The 19,985-nt window shown below is 41.0% G+C and overlaps 1 protein-coding gene across 1 annotated transcript; it reads right to left on the bottom strand.

Moving 5' to 3' along the window:
* Positions 1-1,275: 1,275 nt before the first annotated feature.
* Positions 1,276-19,717, bottom strand: CAPRIN1 (cell cycle associated protein 1; the record flags this gene model as incomplete). The annotated part of the gene is made up of 17 exons (XM_009073762.1): positions 1,276-2,083; positions 2,868-2,931; positions 3,334-3,434; positions 4,458-4,652; positions 5,685-5,835; positions 6,024-6,173; positions 6,677-6,787; positions 7,957-8,018; positions 8,487-8,595; positions 8,685-8,840; positions 13,324-13,410; positions 13,497-13,549; positions 13,998-14,135; positions 15,197-15,279; positions 15,946-16,184; positions 17,918-18,004; positions 19,655-19,717. Coding segments are annotated over 17 exons (1,914 nt in total), but the record flags the coding sequence as incomplete, so codon positions are not given.
* Positions 19,718-19,985: the final 268 nt, after the last annotated feature.

Here is a 19,985-nt window from a genome sequence, read left to right as displayed (position 1 = left end):
CTGCTGCTTCCAGACATCAGCAACACTTCCAGACGCCTGGGGTGTGTAATATTGTCTTCACAAGCTTATCACTTTCCACAGTAAAAAACATTTTTCCTTTGTGCTCTTCACACAGAACATGGAAAAAGTGATATTGCCACCTATTTGCATGGAGTTTCAGATTGTTCCACCACAAAGCCAGAAATACTGACTGCGAGTTCTGAAAGTTCAGTAGTTGTGATACAAAGTAGAAATGACCCTTTGAGTGAAAACAACCTTCAGTTTCGTACAGAACAGTTAAACGACACGTAGCTGTCCCTCAATTTCACCTTTCCACAGGTAGGAATTGTTTGATGAGCAATACTTAACATAGAATATAGCACTTTTCTTCTTGCAGGTGCTATAGAATGCAACAGAACTACCAACACCTCTATGGAGGCAGCTATCAAAATATTCTCCCCACTGCAGAGAGAGTGCATGTGCGCAAAAGGCAGGCACAAGTGATTTTCCAAGGATTATACCACAAGGATGCAGTAAAACTTGAATAAGACTTGGTATTTTCCAGCTCCTAGTCTTATGCCATTTCTTTTATACATTGCTGCCTTGATGAAAAGGAAAAGTCCATAAAAATAAAAGTTTCCCAGAAGTCACAGCTAGTAGAATAAAACCAAGAAAAACAGGAGGAGGGTTTACATCTAGTCAGGAAAAAAGAGATTCTAGCAGGGAAAAAAAAACAAACAAACCCAAAAAAACCTTATGAAATGTCACCCCATCACATTGAATCCGTTTCAGTCGTTGAAAACCAGTGTTCCAGGATACAATTTTTATAAACATGTTTTATTTGTCTTGCTTATACCATTAGAACTGTAACTGCTGGCTGTCATTTCCCTGAAAAGGGGAAATCAACTCAAACACATACTGGTGCTTTTCAAAAGAGAGCAATTAAAAGGGCAGCAGCAGCGGCATTTGAGATTTCTTAAAACCTTCAAGGCTGCAGGAAAGATAAAAGGACATGTGACCAAAAGTGTTATGATTATCCATTAGAGATTTCCATCAGTACCGGCATCAGTTATTTAGGTGATAATACAGCAAAGTCAAGTATTAGTGACAGACAATGTGCAAGTCATAAGGAATGATAGAGAATACCAATCCTTACAAAAGTCATTGCTATCAAAGAAACTTAAAAGTGTTTCAAAGAGATACCTAAATACTTCATGTCAAATATACAGTGGCCATCCAGATCAGAGCTCAACGTCTGTTGCAGAATTTTGTTGAAGAGCTAATCAAACTTTTTTTTGTGTGTGTTTGTTTCTCTTTTCTCCTAGAAAAAGTAATTACACAGTTACATTAGCAGTTATGCAAGCGCTCAGAAACCCTTAGCCACAGGAATCAGGGCCCTGGTGATGAGGAGTGCTGCAGCTAAGGGTGCTTCTTCTTGGTCAAAAACTGGCTCTAAGCCCACGTGTCTATTTAGGGCAATTGCATCACTACACATCTCGAACTGTTCAGTGCTTCAATTGAGAAAGAAAAAGCTGAAATGCAGTTGCTCTACCAAGCCACACTTCACCTTTTCCATCCTGTCATGGGAACGTTAAGTTTTGCCAACTGCCACCAGTAAATCTTTATCAATGTGCAGATTTTATCCCAATTTGTTAAATCACTTTTAAATGTCAGAAGTGAGTCTTTGCTTTTTCCTGCCACTTCAGTTAACCATGGAGATTGGATCACCCTGAAAATTGCCTTTTATTTTTCTTTTTTTTTTGCTTTACTCTTAGCAAGGGTGAGGAATCTGAATCTCATGTGCAAGGCTCAAGATGATGCTTAGGACAGAACATGCAGAGTAAACGTTGTTTCGTTCCTTTCAATATCCAGGTAATATAAAGCTGGCAACTGGAGTCCTGTCATTATGGGCAATGAAAATAGTCCCTTTACAACAAACTTCCTGTAAGGGAGAACAAATAGATAATAACTCTTCTGGTAACATGTATAGTACACTGGCCAGCATGGTTTTGGCGTTGAATGTAATCCTGTGAGTGGGTTTAATTCACTTGCTGAGCATTCATTTGAGGCATCCCTCTGTTTGGTCTTGGGGGCCCTCCACGACCTAGAAAACACACAAAAATGGTCTGAATTATGCATCGAGTCAGGTTATTTTTAAAAGATTTAAAAAACACTCTGAAACGTTCTGGTCTAAACTAAGACCTTCTTCATTACAGCTGTGCTTAAAATACGCTCTCAGCTTCACCACAGCCTGAATTACACTGAACTCTAGGCCACACAGTTCCACACCTCAGGACTTTCAGTGCCAAGACAGGCAAGGACAGAACCCTTCAAAGCTGAACTACCACGTGGGGTTCCTCTGATGCAATGTACAGCCTCAAGCTGTCCTCACTGCCAAGGCACTCATGAAGTGTCTGCACTGAGACACATAACAGTTTCATCCCCAGAAATCTACTGAAAAAGATAACTGAGCAGACAGTGACAAAAATAAAAGTTAGAAGTTCAACCTCACTATGTCCAGGGGTTTTTTGTTTTGTGTCCTAAGGGTTTCATTAATAAAAGGCACCTAAGCAGTTCTGCTGCATTTAAGGTGTCAACAGCAATTGCTGTTTGTACTTCTTTTCCAAGAATTCCTCATTCAACAGCCAACTAAACTCCCAGCACAAGTTCCAAGGATCCCCAGATCTAGTCAGTAGGGTCCTCAAGAGGTTCTCCAAGTCCAACCCCTGCTCAAAGCAGGCTTGGCTATGAGGACAGAGGCAAGAAGCTCATTCTGGAGCTGAGCTGCTGAGCAAGGAGTGAGGTTGCTTTCTAAATCCAGAACTCTAGAATTTGGATCAAAACCTTCCATTTAGCCCAAATCAGTTACTCACTCCTGAGGAAATTACCTCTAGGAGCTCCCCGAGGTCCACTTTGTCCAGAGCCACGTTTGAAATTCTGTTGATATCCATCCTGAAGCAAAGAAATGTAAAAAGTTATGACATAAATCCTGGGCTCCTTTGTGATCGTTAACTGCCAGTAAAGTAAGTTTTAAAAGCAACAGGCACTGACAAAACATGTGTGACTAACATGCAGCAGTTTATGAGCTTAAATTAATCTTGGAAGAATAAATTCTTACTTCTCCTAGTGCCCAGCAGGTCTAATAAAATGTGCAATGACAAATGCTCTCTCCAGTTCCAAGATGTGTTGCTCAATATAAGAAACGCAAATAGATATATTTAGTGTCCAACATTTTCAAACTACACAGAGGTAGCCTGTCCCATTAGCAATGAAGAAATCCTGGGGCAAGCTGTCACTGACAGATTTGAGTGCTTTTGCTGACAGGTCCTTTTTCCCCACATCCTGGTAGCTTACCCGCTGGTAGTTGGAATAATCCCGAGGAGCACTGAACTGGGGCTGTGTGTAACCACTGTTTGGAGTGTTGGAAAAGGAGGGACGGTAGCCATCGTATCCCCCTAAGGAACAGGGCACAAGTCTTTCACTTAGAAATGAAAACTTATTACTTGACTTTATGCTATTACATAAAGAAAAGCAGTAACAACATTTTAGCTACACCTGAGCAAACCTCACCCTTTAGCAAGGACTGTTTGCCTGAAATCCAACAACTGTTTCCATCAGGGCTAATGCTATTACAAGGAGAGTGAAGATCCATTAAGAACTGGGAGGAGACAGCAATTCAGTGCATTTCTCTAGTCATCTGAGCTTTGATTTACAGAACGTTCAGTCCAGAGCAGAACATGACACTAGGATCTAAATATAACAGCTGTGACTACTGCATTCCTAATAAAATCAGTTGTATTTTTATTGCACAGGTTTCTTCTCTAGTCCCCAGCCACAGCAGAGGAAGAGAACATGGCAGACAGTATCTGTGTCCATTAGTCTAATGCCAGAACACCTGATAAGGAAACTGTCTCTCCCATTCCAGCATACACACCACTGCAACACTGACAGCCACATATAATCACCTCCAGGAATCATGAAAATTCCCTCTTTATCCAGAACTACAGTATCACTCCTCCACTCCTGTTAATTTCCTCAGTGCAGTGACTCTCATACTCTTATTCTTGTATTTCTGTATCATCAAACCCATTCTTATTGTGACAGAACATGAAATTCGACCTTCAACCATAGCTGAAGATAAAAACCAACCTGAAGTACCAATTGGCATTCGAATTCCTCACTTGATTGTGGAATTCTGCTGTGAATATAATCATGTTTGATTATATTCACAGCAGATGTCTCATCAAACTAACACTAAGCCTTCAGCACAGAAGAAAATGATGCCCAACCACACACAACAAAATTTGAGCTGCTTAAGTTACCCAAAGCAAATGGGATTTTTATCCCAAGTTTAAATACCCTGCAGATACTGTTACAGTCTAATAAAGAAAGCTCAGTTTAACACTTGCTATTATCTTGCCATGGTGTTTGCAAAAGCATCAGTAAGAGTTAAGTGGGTGTTAAATGAAGCTGCTCACCTCTAAATCCATTTGCAGGTCCCCTGTAACCGTTCATTAAGCCCCGAGCCCCACGGGATCCACCACGGGACACTCCTCGGCTGTTGTAGTAAGGCTGACTGTTCCTTGGAAATCCAGTGCTCTGCTGGGGAGGTTGCTGGTGGTTCCCTGCCACTTGGTGAGTCTGGTCCGGGGAGCCATGGTAGGTACCAACCACTGCAGTGGAATTTGGGAGAAAAAAGAATATAAAAGTGTCTATTTCTTTGTTTTCCCATATATACTCTCATCAAACTCAACGTTCAGTTAGAGAGGAAAAGGATTAGGCTCTTCCTCCTTACTCCACATCCAGGAGTTGTCAGCACTTCACCCTTGTCATCTGTCCTGTGCCCTTCACTCAAAGTCCCTCTCTGGGATGTCAGAGGACACAGTCTCAAGCTGTGCCAGGGGAGGTTTAGGTTAGGCATTAGGAGCAATTTCTTCACAGAAAGGTGATTAGACAGTGGGATGTGCTGCCCAGGGAAGTGGTAGAGTCACCATCCCTGGCAGAGGTTAAGGAGAGACTTGACATGGCACTTGTGCCATGGTCTAGTTGATATGGAGTGTTAGGTCATAGGTTGGACTCTGAGGTCTTTTCCAACCTGACTGATTCTGTGGTTCTGCATCTGCACCTTTTTTCTCAGTGAAAGTGAAGAGAGTGCTGAGAGAAACAGTTTTGGACATAGACTTTTATTTTTTTTAAACTGTTAACTTGGAAAGGTTTTTCCCTGCTTAATTCAAGCCATATCTCACTGATTTCAGAAGAAGACTCCAGACCTTTGTGAACCTTACATCATCTGTGAGACACAGTTCACATTTGCTCACTTCTAGCCTACTATTTCCTTTACAAACTGTCACCTCAAATAACACAATTTTTTAAAAAGCAAGTTTAAGGATCATCCAAGCTTAACATCAGCAGAGCAAGTACTCCACTCTATCTGTGAATCCTGCTCATGGCTTTTTAAACCCATAGAAAACTCAACCAAGTGGCAAAATTCTTTTAACAGTTGGAGACAGATATACTGAATTTCACTCCCTGTTGGATATTCAGGATGAGACAGAGTAACAAAACCTGGTATTGTTCAGAGAAAAGCTTTGCAAGACTAGGAACATTTGAGAGCGTGTGATATGCTTTGCTCTGTCATCTAGGACTCCACAGCCTCTGCTGCTCTACTGAGGCTGTTGTCATTTTAGCTTTTGCTGTCAGTTTACCTGTCTGGAGTTGTTCTTGCTGAAGATCTGATTGTTCTACTTGGTGAGGCTGATTGGAGAAACTCTGGTTGTAACTGGCCTGGTACTGATTTTGTTGCTTAAGGGTTTCTGGCTCATTAACAGGAGGAACAGGTGCATTCATGTTGAATACCTGTAAAGTCAGAAAAAGAGCCCTCTGTTCCAGATTGTTCTTACAACTCTGCATCTCATCACATAAAGAAGCATCAGAAGTCTGAGAAATGTAAGTAACCAAACCCTATTTTACGTAACTACATGCCTGATTCCAACAAAAGGAATGACTAACAAAACAGAGGGATTCAGCATTAATTTAGTACTCACTGTTTGCATGGATTGGAATGGAGCTGCATTGACATTGATTCCACTGCTATGCAAAGGTTTGCTAGATCCAGCCTGGAACACTTGTGGCTGGGATGCAGTAGGAAGTGATGATGAGGATGGGGTCTGGTCTGCATTCAGTGACATTGAAGCCTAATAATGAAAACAAACAATATTTTAGCAGCTTTTGAGACAGCAAAAATTTAACTTAAAAGTGACAATGTCTCAGCTTCACCTCAACAAATCACTATTTTCTCCTTCAGCTCAACAGCCATTCACACAGCAAAATGGGGGAGGAAAAACCTAGCAGTCTCCTCCCTTGTTAACTTCAAACACAACTAGAAAACCTTAGAGGGGAACATGAATTTCCTGGGCTAAGCTAACTGCTGGCCAATGTAAAAAACACATCACGTTTCCTAAGCCAACAAGACTGACACTCACATGCTGATCTTGGCATGTTGCAGCTAACTAAACAAACAATCTCCCAAATTAACTATGAAGGACTTACTGGTCACAGACAGGCTCAAAAATTTCCAAATTACACAGGACTGAAGTGGCCCTATCTCTAGAGAACTCAATGTTTTTCACAACGAAACAGACTACCATTTGAGGAGACCTGCAATCAGTCCTTCCCATCCCTCTGAAACCTCATTTGCCTGAATCTGGTCAACTGATTCTTTCTGTGGCCATTGCTCTGTTGTGTGAGAAGGCTGATATATGGGTTGCGAGGCTGTGTATCCCTCGGTTGTAGAAGAAACCAAGGGAACCTGACAAAATAAACCCCAAAGCCCCCAAAGTCAGCTGATGCTCACACACAGTTATTAGAGATATCAGCGAACTCTGGAATGGATGTGACTCTCTAGGCCAAGTCTGTGTGCCAGCAGATCTTCACAGCCATTACAAAGCAAGTCCCCTCATTACTGCTCCTATATAAATGAGTGACTGAAACCTCACAGATCTAATCTGGGACAACATGAAGCAAGAGGTCTGTACCACCAGAACTCCAAGATACATCATCTATCCAGTTCTTTTGGTTTTCAAATGCCTACAGGAACCAGACCCAGCACAGTCCTCAGGGATGCCACACATGCTTAATACAAAACCAGCAAGTTCTTTAATCACTACACAATTCAGTAACAAACTGAAGGGGTTAACAAAAAGGTGACTACTTCATTTATGCACTGCAGAAAAAAGCTGAAGAGGTCATACTTAAACAGGAATCTTGGGAAAGCTCAACTGAAACCACCTTCAAGTCGTTCTGGTTGTTCTACAACTCCAAGTATGAAAATACTACCCAAGCAACAATCCTTAACAGAGCAAGCAAATAAAGCAGAACACAAACTCTATACATTAAATCTCTGTGCTTTGATGGCCACTTGAACAGACAGAGGCTGCCCTTGAACCAAGTTATCTTGGCTTTGGCATTTCTGTTGCAAATACATGAAGGACTATCTGCTTTTGGCTAAATTAGAAGCATTGCCACACATGGCTTAAGAGGAACAAGAACACTATCAGGCAAAGACTGACATGGCAAATTATTAGGTCATCTTGAACAGAACACACAGAGGAACCTCAAGTTAAAACTGCAACTGCTTCTGTGATTGTCTTACAGTTTAAGAGGTCTCTAATTAGAAATGCAGTTTCCTCAGTAAACCCGTGCTTCAAACCTTGAACCTGACAGTTTTCCAAACAGCATGGTAACCTCATAAGACTCCACAGCAGAAAACATGCACTGTCTGCAGAGCACAGAACCTGGATATGGCAATGCTTGCAAGCAACAACACTGAGGAGATAATGGACATAACCACTTTCCCCAAATCAGAACTGCAGCTTTTCCTTTTGAGTTGTTCATATAGTTAGAAATTAAACCCTTTTATAACAGCGATCAGGTCAATATAAAACTCAAATCCAAAATCCAATTTATTAAGCACTTTACCTGCGTAGCTTCTGGTTGCACAGGAACTTGAGCAGGCTGGGCAAGTCTTGACTCAGCATGAACTGAAGGAAAAAGAATCTCACTTATTACATAGTACAATCAAACATTTTACGGAACAGCATTACCTACTCGAACCACTTATCTGATCATCATGAAGATGATGAAACTTTAAGCATGGCAAAGCTATCCTCAAACTACCAATTTCTGTTTTCATGCAAAGAACATTTTTCTAGTTGTCCAGAATAATCCAAAGCAAAATTATACTTTGCCCATTCGAAAAATAAGTTTTAGATCCACACTTAAAAGTTTAGTTCCACATTTCCAAGCAAAACTTAGAAGCAAGTGAGAACTAGAGGTCTTCAAATAGTATGCTGGAAAAGTACAACCACATTTCTAGATAAAACACACTTTAACAGTACTGTACTGTTACTTGTGCTGACCCTTTTACTATGCAGCAGTGACTGAAGCATTTCTGATAGGTGCCTTGCAGGCTTCCCCAATATTTATGTTTAGGATTTACCATTACAAACCTGGAGGGCAAACCATTTGTGGCATGTCCAAACTCTGTGCTGGGTTCATGGGCTGTGCAGATACAATGGCAGGGTCAAGTGTTTGGTTCTCAAATTCCAGCATAGAATCCTGGGGGGATAAAAACCGACCCAAAATAGTCAAAATCAAATCCAATTTACTGTATTTTAAAAACATCAACACTGAGAACAGAGAATTACCTGCATGAAGTTGTAGGGGCCCTGCATCTGTGCCATCAGGTCCTGTACTCGCTGTCTTCTAACCAGAGGGTCTGCCTGAGCCACAGTAGTGAGTGTGTGAGGTTCAGGAACTGGAGGAGATGTCGCTTGTGTCTGTTGCTGCAGCGAATTTACGACCTAACAAGAGACAAGCAACCGACTGAGATTTCAGCTCAAGTCAACAGTGCACAGAAGTGACTCAGTAGCTCTTGAAATTTATGGCTATTGCCTAACTCATTATGGATGTAATTACTCTAGTGTTGCTGAAGAGAAATACTACATCCTACAGTCATGCCAATGCTGGTGGACAGTTACTGATCTGAGCACTTCACAGGATCACACAGTTCACACTGTGCTCTATTTTTCTCCATCTTCTCCCCATTAATAATGGCACTACAATGGGGATATTTTTAAAGCAGGATGTGATAAAATTTATCAGCATCTGGTAATTTAAAGTAGGGGAAGAGTAAGCTTCAGAAACATGTACAAATAGTGAACAATTATTTTCCCATGGCTTTTGGGCAAATATAAGTGGAGTCAGGATTTTGAGTCTTTCTTAAGATTTCAAATTGCTAAATTTTCATAGCCACTGCTACCCTAGCTAGCTGATTTATGGTCTCAGAGAACAGCAGGCAGCATTGCATGACAAAATTGCAAGACAGCACTGTGGGGGGACACCAGAAGCCCAGAAGCAGAAGCACAACTCACAGTGGGCAAGAAGGCTCAGATTTACCAGACATATTTTGATACGGCACACACCAAAGGTACAACAGCAACATGCTTTCAAATACCACCTGCTCAGAGACAGCAGAGCAACCAGGAAAGCTGGACATGAGCATCTAAGAACATCCATCATCAAACAGCTTGAAAACAGACAGCAACAAGGACAGCGGAGCTGCACAAAGCAGCACTTTGATGTCCCTAACCAGTTTAGCTCTGTAGGCAGCTCCCACAATACAGAAGTGTCATTTTCAACCTACATTCATGTCCTTTAAATGCTCTAAACCCAATGTCCTTTAAAAAATACCCATCAATAACTTGTCTGTTGCTTCTCTATTGCCATGAGCTTATAATATCAATAATCTTCCAGATAAACAGATAAGCTTAAACTCACAGTTGCAGAGGATATAAATGAGCATACATGCACCTGAAATTTCCCAACATTTGGCAAAAGACCTCGTTTCTTATCAGAGCTGCAGGAGACAGATTTTGTACAGCAGTCAGGGCAAGTGACAAACCAGTCCTATTTCAGACCAATCCTGTACCCACAGGTCTGAACTTTAAGCTCATGCTATCACTACCCACCCTGAAGCCTGTAAATTTTATTTCAAATTTCTCCAAGAAACCTACAGCATCTTCCAGGATGTCTGTTCCTTGCTCAGACTTCCAAACCTTGTTTAGGTATTACATTCTGCACATGTAATTGCCTCAAACTCCAGTGACTTGTTCCTTGACCACATCCCTACCCATCTGTAACGGAAAATAAAATACAGACAAAACTGAAAACCAACCACAACCTTCATTCCTTTTCAGGACTCTCTTCAGATCTGAATCAGCACTATTAGCCATCCACAGAGAAGCAATCTGACAACTCCCTGAGGCTGTCCACTCTGGAAACCAAGCACAACTGCTCTGGTCTATCGCACAGTGCCCAGATTTCACATTAAGGACTATTTCCAAATTAAGAACTAAGCCCTCTGAGTGGAAAACTTTATCTATAGCACATATGGAGACCTTTTGCATATCATAAAGTTTAAAAATTAAAGGAAAAACACAGGCCAGATCACTGGGTGAATCGTGAGTGCTAAAAGCAGCAGCCACTCATCTCCAGCAGAACTGTTACCAAAAATACTCTCCATTATTTGGGCACTGTCATTCAACTTACGCAGTCCAAGTCATTTTTAACAGTTCAATGTCTTCAAGAAAAAAACAAGTTGATGGAATAATCAAGAACACAAACAGTAACAAAATCTTACCAAACATTTTCCTTTTTTACAATAATACAGTACTGACTTCAGATTTTACATCATCTTTTTCAATCCTCTTTTTTATGACAAAAGGACAGTTTAGGACCTATTCCCTCAGTTTTACTATCAGGTACTTTGACCTGTTATAACCACAACAGGGTGTAACTAGTAAACAGATTTCAAGTTTTGTGTGTTAAGTTACCCATGGTCAGGACACAGTTCTCAAGTTAACAGGTTTCTAATTGTCTCCTGCATAAAAAAAGGTACAGAGACACCTCCATTCATCTTGGGGACAGAGCAGCAAGGTCAAACTGCTCTTTTAGGAGAGCTGAACCTCCCTGGAGAACAGCATTTGACCCAAATTGCAGGCTGAACTCTGACGCCTGCCTGACACCCTGTCCTGGACCTTGTCAGCAGGCAGAGCTGCCAGACACAATCAGAGGAGGAAGAGAGGGTACAGAAGGCCAAGGGCAAAGGAGAGGTAAAACCAGAAGTTTAATGAGACCACAAACCAACCAGAATGAACTTGTGTTCTGGCAGTGTCAGCACAGTTTCCAATCGTACAGAAAATCCATTCAAGCAAAGTTCCACAATGTAAGACACAAAGACCTTTGTGTACAAGCACATTCAGGTACTTATTCCAAAGTAAGCAGTGAAAAAAAATCAATTAAACCCCCACAAAACAACCCCCCCACAAATACTATTACCTAAAAAGGACATCTTCACCAAAATGAAAAATCATATAATCCAAATACACTTGGAAAATGCACAAGTAAGTTCTTAAGTTTAAAACTTATGGAAGGCACATACAAAAACCTCCCTGTAAGACACTGTCACTTCTCAAACTCCAAACATACCACAGAAATCCTGACAGTATCACATCTACCTGAGGGCTACTGAAAGAGAGATGGCTTCATGATAGCCTTCCCCTTCTTCGTGAACAGTTATGGAAATCTTCTGAGCAAATACTCTTTCAGCTTCCAAAATTCACAACTATCATTCACAGCTCTCCCTGTATTAATGCCACAACTGCCTGGAGCTGAAGAGCACAGAAGCTCTGTACACTATGTATCATCATCCTCCCTAAGGACAGTTCAGTTGCATTCCCATGAGAAATGGGACTGTGGTGTCAGAAGAGCAGCAAGAATAATTTCAAAGCTAGTTGCTCTCAATTTCCCCTTTTTGTGCTACATCTCAGGAAATAAGCTTCTTAATTAAGCAGAATCAGCCTTCAACGCTAACTCTTGTAAACTGCTCCTTTTTACGACGTCCAAGATATTGGGACAGAAAGGACAACTGAAGTGTATGTTCTTGATATTGTTACAGGAAAACAAAGCTGATACAACCCAGATTTAGCTGAGAGACGTATGTGGGTAACTAGGAGTTTCTGAAGTCAGACTGATACTAGAAACTGAATTCTTTACCATACTAACACAGTTACTGCATTTCATTATTATTATTATTATTCCCATGAGGATGCATCTGAGTGTCTGACAGTTTAGAAGCAGAGGGAAGCACAACAGGCTTTGACCACTAGGACATTCTCTATACTCTCATGCCTTCAGCCATACCACTTATATGTTGTTTAGTCAGTTCTAGAAGCCTCACAGCCATCCTGAGTATTGTTAAGTTTTTTAGTGGTCTTCAACACTGTAAGAACCAAATTTCAGCCAGACTCAATTAAAACTGCGCAGATTAGATAATCAGGCTCCTCTTTTTTCGCCACCTGAAGAGATGATGAACACTTGCTTCACTCCTACACTTTAAAGAGCCTGAAGACACCAAGAAAGAGTCTAATAAACTGACCATCTGTAATTTGCAGCTCAAAAGGCTAAAGTGAATCACAAATTAAGTCTCCAGCACCTGAAAAATGCTGCTCAGAGCTGTTTCTAACAGACAGACACAATTCAAGTTCCAACATACCAAACATCTGAATGACTCCACGGGACTTGTCTCTTCCAGTACACCAAGAACACAAATTCTAGTGCAATAAAACCATAGACTTGTACATGTAGTGAAGCCTAGAGTGAAAATCACTACACTAGGAATGGATCCCAGGACCAGTGTACCACAAACATCACAAGTGACAAATCACTCAACTGCAGAGTAGTAACAAGTTAAATACTTGAAAAACTGTAGTTCTTGAAAGCAGAGACATACATACAAGCGTATTTGAACATAAAATTATGCACAGAAGTAATCTGGAGTAGATATTAGTTGAGATACTGATTTTCAGCTCCCTCTCCAGGGACCTGCTCAATGACAGCACAACTACACCATGCTCTCAGCAGCTTGGTAAGTAAACTCTAAGTTCTACATTTGCATCTAAGTTCTCCTAAAATAAAAAGGGCTTAAAAAAAAGTCTTTTAAGTCTTTTTAAGCCAAAGACTTTTAAGTCCTGCTTTCCCAAGCAAGCCACTAATGAACAAAAGCAACTTCTCTGCAAACTTAGCAAGACTGCACAGCTTTTGTTTCTGTTTTAGGCACTCCTGAGCTAAATATGTAATTGAAGAGTAGTGAGTCCAAGCCTACTTAAACGTATGTAATTTTATATATATATTGAGGGAGAAGGGATGCAATACTAAAACCTATCATGGATTGTGAGTCAGCAGAAACAGGGATTGCAATTTTACCTGCAGTACACAAGATCTTACCTCAACCGTTTCAACTGTCCACTCATCTACCTGTTCCTTCTCACTACTGCTGAACTGAGTCTCTGCCATGAATTGTCTGTTTACATACTAAAATAAAAATAAGAAAGGGTATGAAAGTAAAAGTAAGTGGCATTAAAGGTATACAAAATGACAATCTTTCCAGTGAATAATACCTCAGTTGATTCAACTTCAGTTGGCTCAGTAAATTCCTCCGTTGCATCGGGTTCTGCAAGGAAAATAAATATACCATTTATATGAAAAAAACCCAACTCTGAACTAAAAAAAAAAAAACCCCAACCACCCACGTGCTACAGACCTGGAGGATACAAAGTTTGATAAAACCCCCACATGAAATTCTTGCTAAGGAGAATTATGTCCAGCTATCCTAAGTTCCTTTTTTCTACACAACATGAGAGTTTTTTCCTTAAAATTTGACACAATATTCTTAAGTTTCTGAAGTATGTAACCATGCTCTTTGCTTCAAAACCTGCTCCCTTCTACCATAGACTGGTGGGAAGCACTACAAAATGGCAAAGCCTCAGGCAGCAAGGACTTTAATCTTTGCTTGCTTTAATACTCCAGATGAACAGTGCATTTCCAATTCAGTCATTCTGACAAACCCAGAGACAAGACAACACAAACATGTTAGTCACAAGGCATCTTGATGTCCTTACCAGCCTCTGCTACAGTGTCTTCTACTGCAGGTGCAGGTGCTGCTTCTTCTTCCTCACACAGCCCATTCTGGTGGTTGTGGGTGCTGTCAAAGTAACTAGTCTGAAGAATACGTTCAACAACCTCCTTCAGTGCTTTATCTAGGAAAAGGGAAGTTAAAGATTAACACTAACTCAATCCTAAACATCTCTTCCTTCCTTCCCAAATATCACACACAAATTTTGTTACCCTTTTCCTGGGAAGATGTCCCCAAGCTAGTCCATGACCACTACAGTTACACAGAAATCTCAAAGGAAAGGAGAGTCTTAAGAGTATAAAATACTCTTCAGAAGATTTGTGAGGCACTTCAAAGGGAGGTGAAGTTTATTAATTTAATTGCCATACTTTTATTCCTGCTATTAAAAAAAATCCCTGGTTGCTTAGTTTTCAGTTTGGAAAAGTTGTCACAACTCACTGGAGTTTCAACTGTATCTGACTGATTTGTAATTTCCTAATTAAAATAAACCATTGCTGTACCACAATTTCTAACAAAACAACTGTCAGTACAAATTTACACAGGTACCACCTTCATGAAGGTTCTTCCCCAGAGGAGAAATAGCTCAAAACAGCCTTTGTAAGCAGAAACACTTGCACTCAGTGCCTCAGATGAATGTTGGAGCATCTCAACCCAGAAGCAATCAGGCACACTGGCAAGGCAGCATTACTGTACTTGCAGGTACATGTATTTCTGTGAAAAAGCTTCTACTTGGCATGATCACACCTCATCTGCACAGGGAATCAATGAAAATAGGGCAAAACCAGAATGCTTTTTGCAGGAGCCAAGGGGGAGAGAACATCCCACTTAAAGAAGGCCACACCAGTTGATACATCAGGTCTTATTACTGACAGAGCTCCTTGTTCATACACAGGTTTCCAGAAAAGAAAGGATTGCTACTAAGGACCAGCAGAATACTGGTGAAGTAGCAGGAATTGACTGAGCTTAAATACTGAGTGATGCTGCATCAGGAAAAAAAATACACTATATAGTAAATCCACACTTCAGAAGTTGTTCTATTACAGTCCAGCTAAGACCTGAAAAAAAAGCAGTTACTCTAAAAACTCACAAAGATAAGTAACTGCCAAAGGTCTCTTACATCAGACATGTATTTTATCTCAAGCACAAATTCAGTGTGCTGTCTCTTCAGACACAGACTATACTTACAGGTTGTTCCACAAACTGGTTTTTCCTTCCCTTCCAGTAAGTCCCACAGGTGAACAGATGCTTGCTCATACTGCTCATTCAACCTTAAAAACAATCATTAATATGACTTATTTTCTTACTAAGTCTTTAAATGATCCCAGTACTAACACACTGTTAACTGACTCCCCCTCTACTCTGCTCTTGTGAGAACCCCAACTGGAATACTGTGTACAGTTCTCGTGTCCCCAACCTAAGAAGGACATGGAACTGTTGAAGCAAGTCTGCAGGAGGCCACAAAGTTGCTAAGAGGACTGGGGCATCTCCCCTATGTAGACAGGCTGAGAAAGTTGGGGCTGTTCAGCCTGGAGAAGAGAAGGTTGCACAGAGACCTCACAGCAACTTTCCAGGATCTGAAGGGACTACAGGGAAGCTGGAGAGGGACTCTTGTTAGGAACTGGAATGATAGGAGAAGGAGTAACGGGGATAAACTGAAAGAAGGAAAATTTAGATCAGATATTAGGAAGAAGTTTTTTAATCTGAGGGTGGTAAGACACTGGCACAGGTTGCCCAGGGAGGTTGTGGATGCTCCAGCCCTGGCAGTGTTCAAAGCCAGGCTGGATAAAGCCTTGAGCAACCTGGTCTGGTGGGAGGTGTCCCTGCCCATGGCAGGAGGGTTTGGGACTAGGTGATCTTTAAGGTCCATTCCACCCCCTTAGCATACTATATTATGACTAACACCGACAAAGCAAAGCACTTTGCTGTGACCCTACCTCATGTTCATGTCTCTCTCAGGGTACACCAGCTTGTAAAACTCATCCAGCATTGTCAGCTCCTCCTCTGTGAGCACTGGTACCCCGTTGGATCCCTGTTTCAGGTCGTTGCGCACTTCATCATCGTCCAACTTCTCCAGAATGAACTGCAGCTCCAGCACAGTCTTTAAACGCTTCTGCTCAGCTTCTTCTCTCATCAGCTGCTCCCTGCGAGCTGTCTTCTTTATTGTCTTCTGGATCTGTTTAGAAACACATTTGAAATTGATTAAACTTGGATTCCGTAGGGAATTCTGAGGAAAAAAACAGATTTGAAATGTCTTCTATTGATAAAAAAGGTACAGAGAACGCAAGAGTAGAGCCCAAGTGTTGGGCTCTCCCATTTGAAGGAGGATGGGTGATCCAGATTTTTCACCAAGGCCACAAAGGCCAGCAGACAGTGTGAACAGAGAGGTTATTCACCATATCCCATGATAGTAGGAGGCATTCACTGAAACTACCAGGAGATCAGTTTAAAATAGATAAACAAAAGTACTCTTTGTTTTTTCACACACCATGGGAGGGAGCTCATGGAATGTTTTGCCATGAAAGGCTAGGGAGATAGACAGGATCAGCAAGTTCAAAAAGGATTTAAACAAATTCTTGGACATGAGGTCCACAGTCAGACACTGAAGGGAACAAGCATACATCTGCTCTAGCACTCTCAGTCTGAGCACCACAGATGCTGGAAGAGACTGGATGACATATCACCAGCCTTGTGCTCTGCACTGAACCTTCTACAACTGCAGTCACAGCACAGGTCTAAATGCAGCACTAGTCTGAACCTACAGGATGTTTTTTCCATCCTTACTCTTAATTCAAGCATCTAGCAACCCAAAGTTAGCTTGTTTACTTTCTACCTTGTAACGTTCTCTCTTTGAAATATCTGAACTTCTTTTTTTAAAATCAAAGACATATCTTCAAATGAGCAGTATGAGAACTAACTCCAATTGGGAAAAATTGGAAGCAAGTTTGGAAGCAGAGCATCAATCTGTTACTCCTGGATTCACTGGCTTCTTTCAGCAGTGAGCTCACCAGGGAAATACTTTAGGGCAAACTGGTCCAAAAGAGAAAGTTCTCCACTACTAACATTCCAGACTTAGATGGAACCCTGATGCAAGGAAAGCAAAGAACCAGCTTGGCTTTGAGTCCCTCAAATTTACAGCCACAACAAATGCAGAAAGCAGTTTGTAGCACGAGGCTGCTGATGTCCTCCCAATTACCACATAGTCTGTTCACAAACTAAATACACTTGTTAGCCCAGTCTGCTGCACTAACATCCACTGCACAACCCATTCCTCCAATGTTGCTGCTCTTTCCAGAACTCATTAACTCCAACTTCTTTTTGATCACAGTCATTTTGCTTCCCTGATAACACACCAACCCAAAAGACCACCAGTTTTACTAGCATTAAGTTATCCTTTATGAAAACAATATTAATCTTGCCTCATACTGTTGTTTCAGATTATATTTGCAACGAACAAGACAGGAAGAATCTTGGAAAAGAAACTTCAAGGCTTTCAGTTGCTGAGGCATTATACCTTATGGTAAATGAAGCAATTAAAACCCCCAGTCACTTTCCAAAGGGAGAAACAAGCTTGTGAAATCAATTTCTTTTAAGAAAATGTTACCCCTGGCAGCAAGTGACTGTCACAGTGCATGACAAGCCTGTTTTGTCATCTCACTGTTTGCAAGTTAAGTTTTGTCAGAAAATTACTGCACTGTTCTTGTTTCCATACTATGCAGCGCATCAAGAAAATCTTTCAGAAATCTTCAGAAAACCTGACACCAACTAGTATACAGAATGAGACAGTCAAACATACAAGAAGTCATGAGCAACTCATGTCCGTAAACAGAGGTGGCTACTGCATCAGTGAAAGAGTTTAAAGCCCAAGTGTCTGGATATCCCGCATGGTATCACTTGCTCTTTACTTACATCTTGGCTCAGAGCCATGAAACTCCTCTGCAGTTCTTTAGCAAATTCCAGATTATTTGTCACTTCCTGGTATTTTGACACTGCATCCTTAAAAGAAACAAAAAAACCCACAAATGTAAACCATCACAAACAGAACAGAACACATGCAACAAATGAAGTCCCACGATCCTTGTTCCTGAGTGAGGCACAGCATCCCTGAATGGGACTGTAGCTATGTTAAGTCAGATTTGATTTTCCCTAGACAAAGTATCAAAAATACTTGTGTATGTGTTTAGGGCTTTTAGTTTCTCAGATAAATATGCTAAACCATCTGCCTGTACATGCTCACACACGAGATGAATTTCATGTTTGGCTTTAGCCAGTTTCTGACAAAAACGAACTGGCAGGATGGGAGAATGGGGGAGAAGAGCAATCTGGGAACTGAAAACTGCTCAAGAGATAAAGGTTTGAGAATTCCTACATTGCTGTCTCCAGTCAGAGTCAAAATCTGAACTCTATACAGAGCACAGTGGTCCCTTCTCCAGGAATCTTTATTTCTGCTATCTTCTTAAATCAAATATGCTGATGTGCACCAAAGCAAACCAAACTCCTCAACCCACTGCAGTACTGGGAAATCACAGAGAATCCAACTGGGGGAGAAGTATGGCTGAGACATTTAAATCACTGTGCCAAATTCCATAATGGGTAAGTTCTGGGTGACAACAGCTGAGCCAAGGAAAAGTGAAGTCCCACCTTCTTATTCTCCTTCTTTAATTTCTAGTAAGCAGAAGCCATAAGTGAAAGTAACAAATACTTTCAGCCTTTCTCCAACCAAAAAAGATTTTCTCTATCATGTTTTATAGTCAGGCTGTTGTTCCTTCTCAATGTGACATGTCAGTTATGTTCCCTGCTCACCAAACAGACACCTAGCCAAGGTTTATCTTTACAACATGCCAATATGAAATGAAAAATACATGCATCAGAGGTATTTCAGTTTTCAGCTGACACAGGAGAACCAAAAGGAAGCACTGGCAGCTGAAAAGATCCCATGGACCAAGGGAAGCAGCTCATCCTTTTAAGTGTGAACAGCTGCAATAGCTGCAAGGTACATTTTTTCCCTTCACTTTCCAGTGTTAAAAATCATCAGCAGAACACTGTTGATTACTGATTACTGTAATCTCTTGCAGCATCAATATGCATGTTTGCATCATGCAACTGAATTTAAATAGATACTTTTGATTTGCCACAGTTGCAAAACTGTTGTGGAACTGAGCTCTACAACACTCTGCTTTAAGAAGCAGCCTCAACAAGGAGAGAAGCAGCACACAGCTCATCCAGAGCTCCACATCTGCTGCACAGATAGTTGGGACATACACATGGAAGGAGCTTATTCTCCCAGCCCTTGGTCCAAGCTTCATCTCTAACTGGATTGCACAAGATTGCAAGGGACTAAGCTCCTAAGTTCTCCCTGGACACATTTTCTGTGAAGAAATGGAAGATGTCCAGAGAACCTCAAAGGTTTTAGTTCTCTCAAAGGTCGTAAGTCGTAACATTTGCCAATTTTCACCATAGCTTATTCCCAGCCTCAGTAAGTATAAAGCATTACAACATGTTCCTCCACCTGTTTTTTTCAGGTTCTGATAAATCTAACTTTAAACTAGGGGAAAGGGGAAGTGAAATTCACCCCTTCCCTTCCCTCCCCACCAAGATCAAAGAACAATTTAGCAGAGATCTGGTTAGTAATTTTGTTGTTTTTACCAGCTGATCTTGATTTAGACGTTCTCCCTTGTTCATTCGTTCCTGGTAATCATCAAGTTTGCTCTGAAAAGAAAGAAAAATGCTGTTATGAAGAGCCAAAATCAGGTTATTGCTTTCTTCTACTTGTGCTAACAGAATTATGTGCTGCAATATTAGAGTAAATACAGACTGTAACACATTACACAAACAGGGACTACCATGGAGAAACAGTACCCAAGAAAAACTGTCTTCTGGGTTAAAAAAGTAAATACTTCCCCAAGGGATAAATATTCTAACCTTGCTATCACAATATGTCTTCATACAAGCCTGAATTTCTGAGGAAATCCACATT

Source organism: Acanthisitta chloris, unplaced genomic scaffold (genome assembly GCF_000695815.1).
Source record: "Acanthisitta chloris isolate BGI_N310 unplaced genomic scaffold, ASM69581v1 scaffold29530, whole genome shotgun sequence".
In the NCBI taxonomy this organism is placed as follows: Eukaryota; Metazoa; Chordata; class Aves; order Passeriformes; family Acanthisittidae; genus Acanthisitta; species Acanthisitta chloris.
This window is presented reverse-complemented; position numbering and strand designations above follow the sequence as displayed.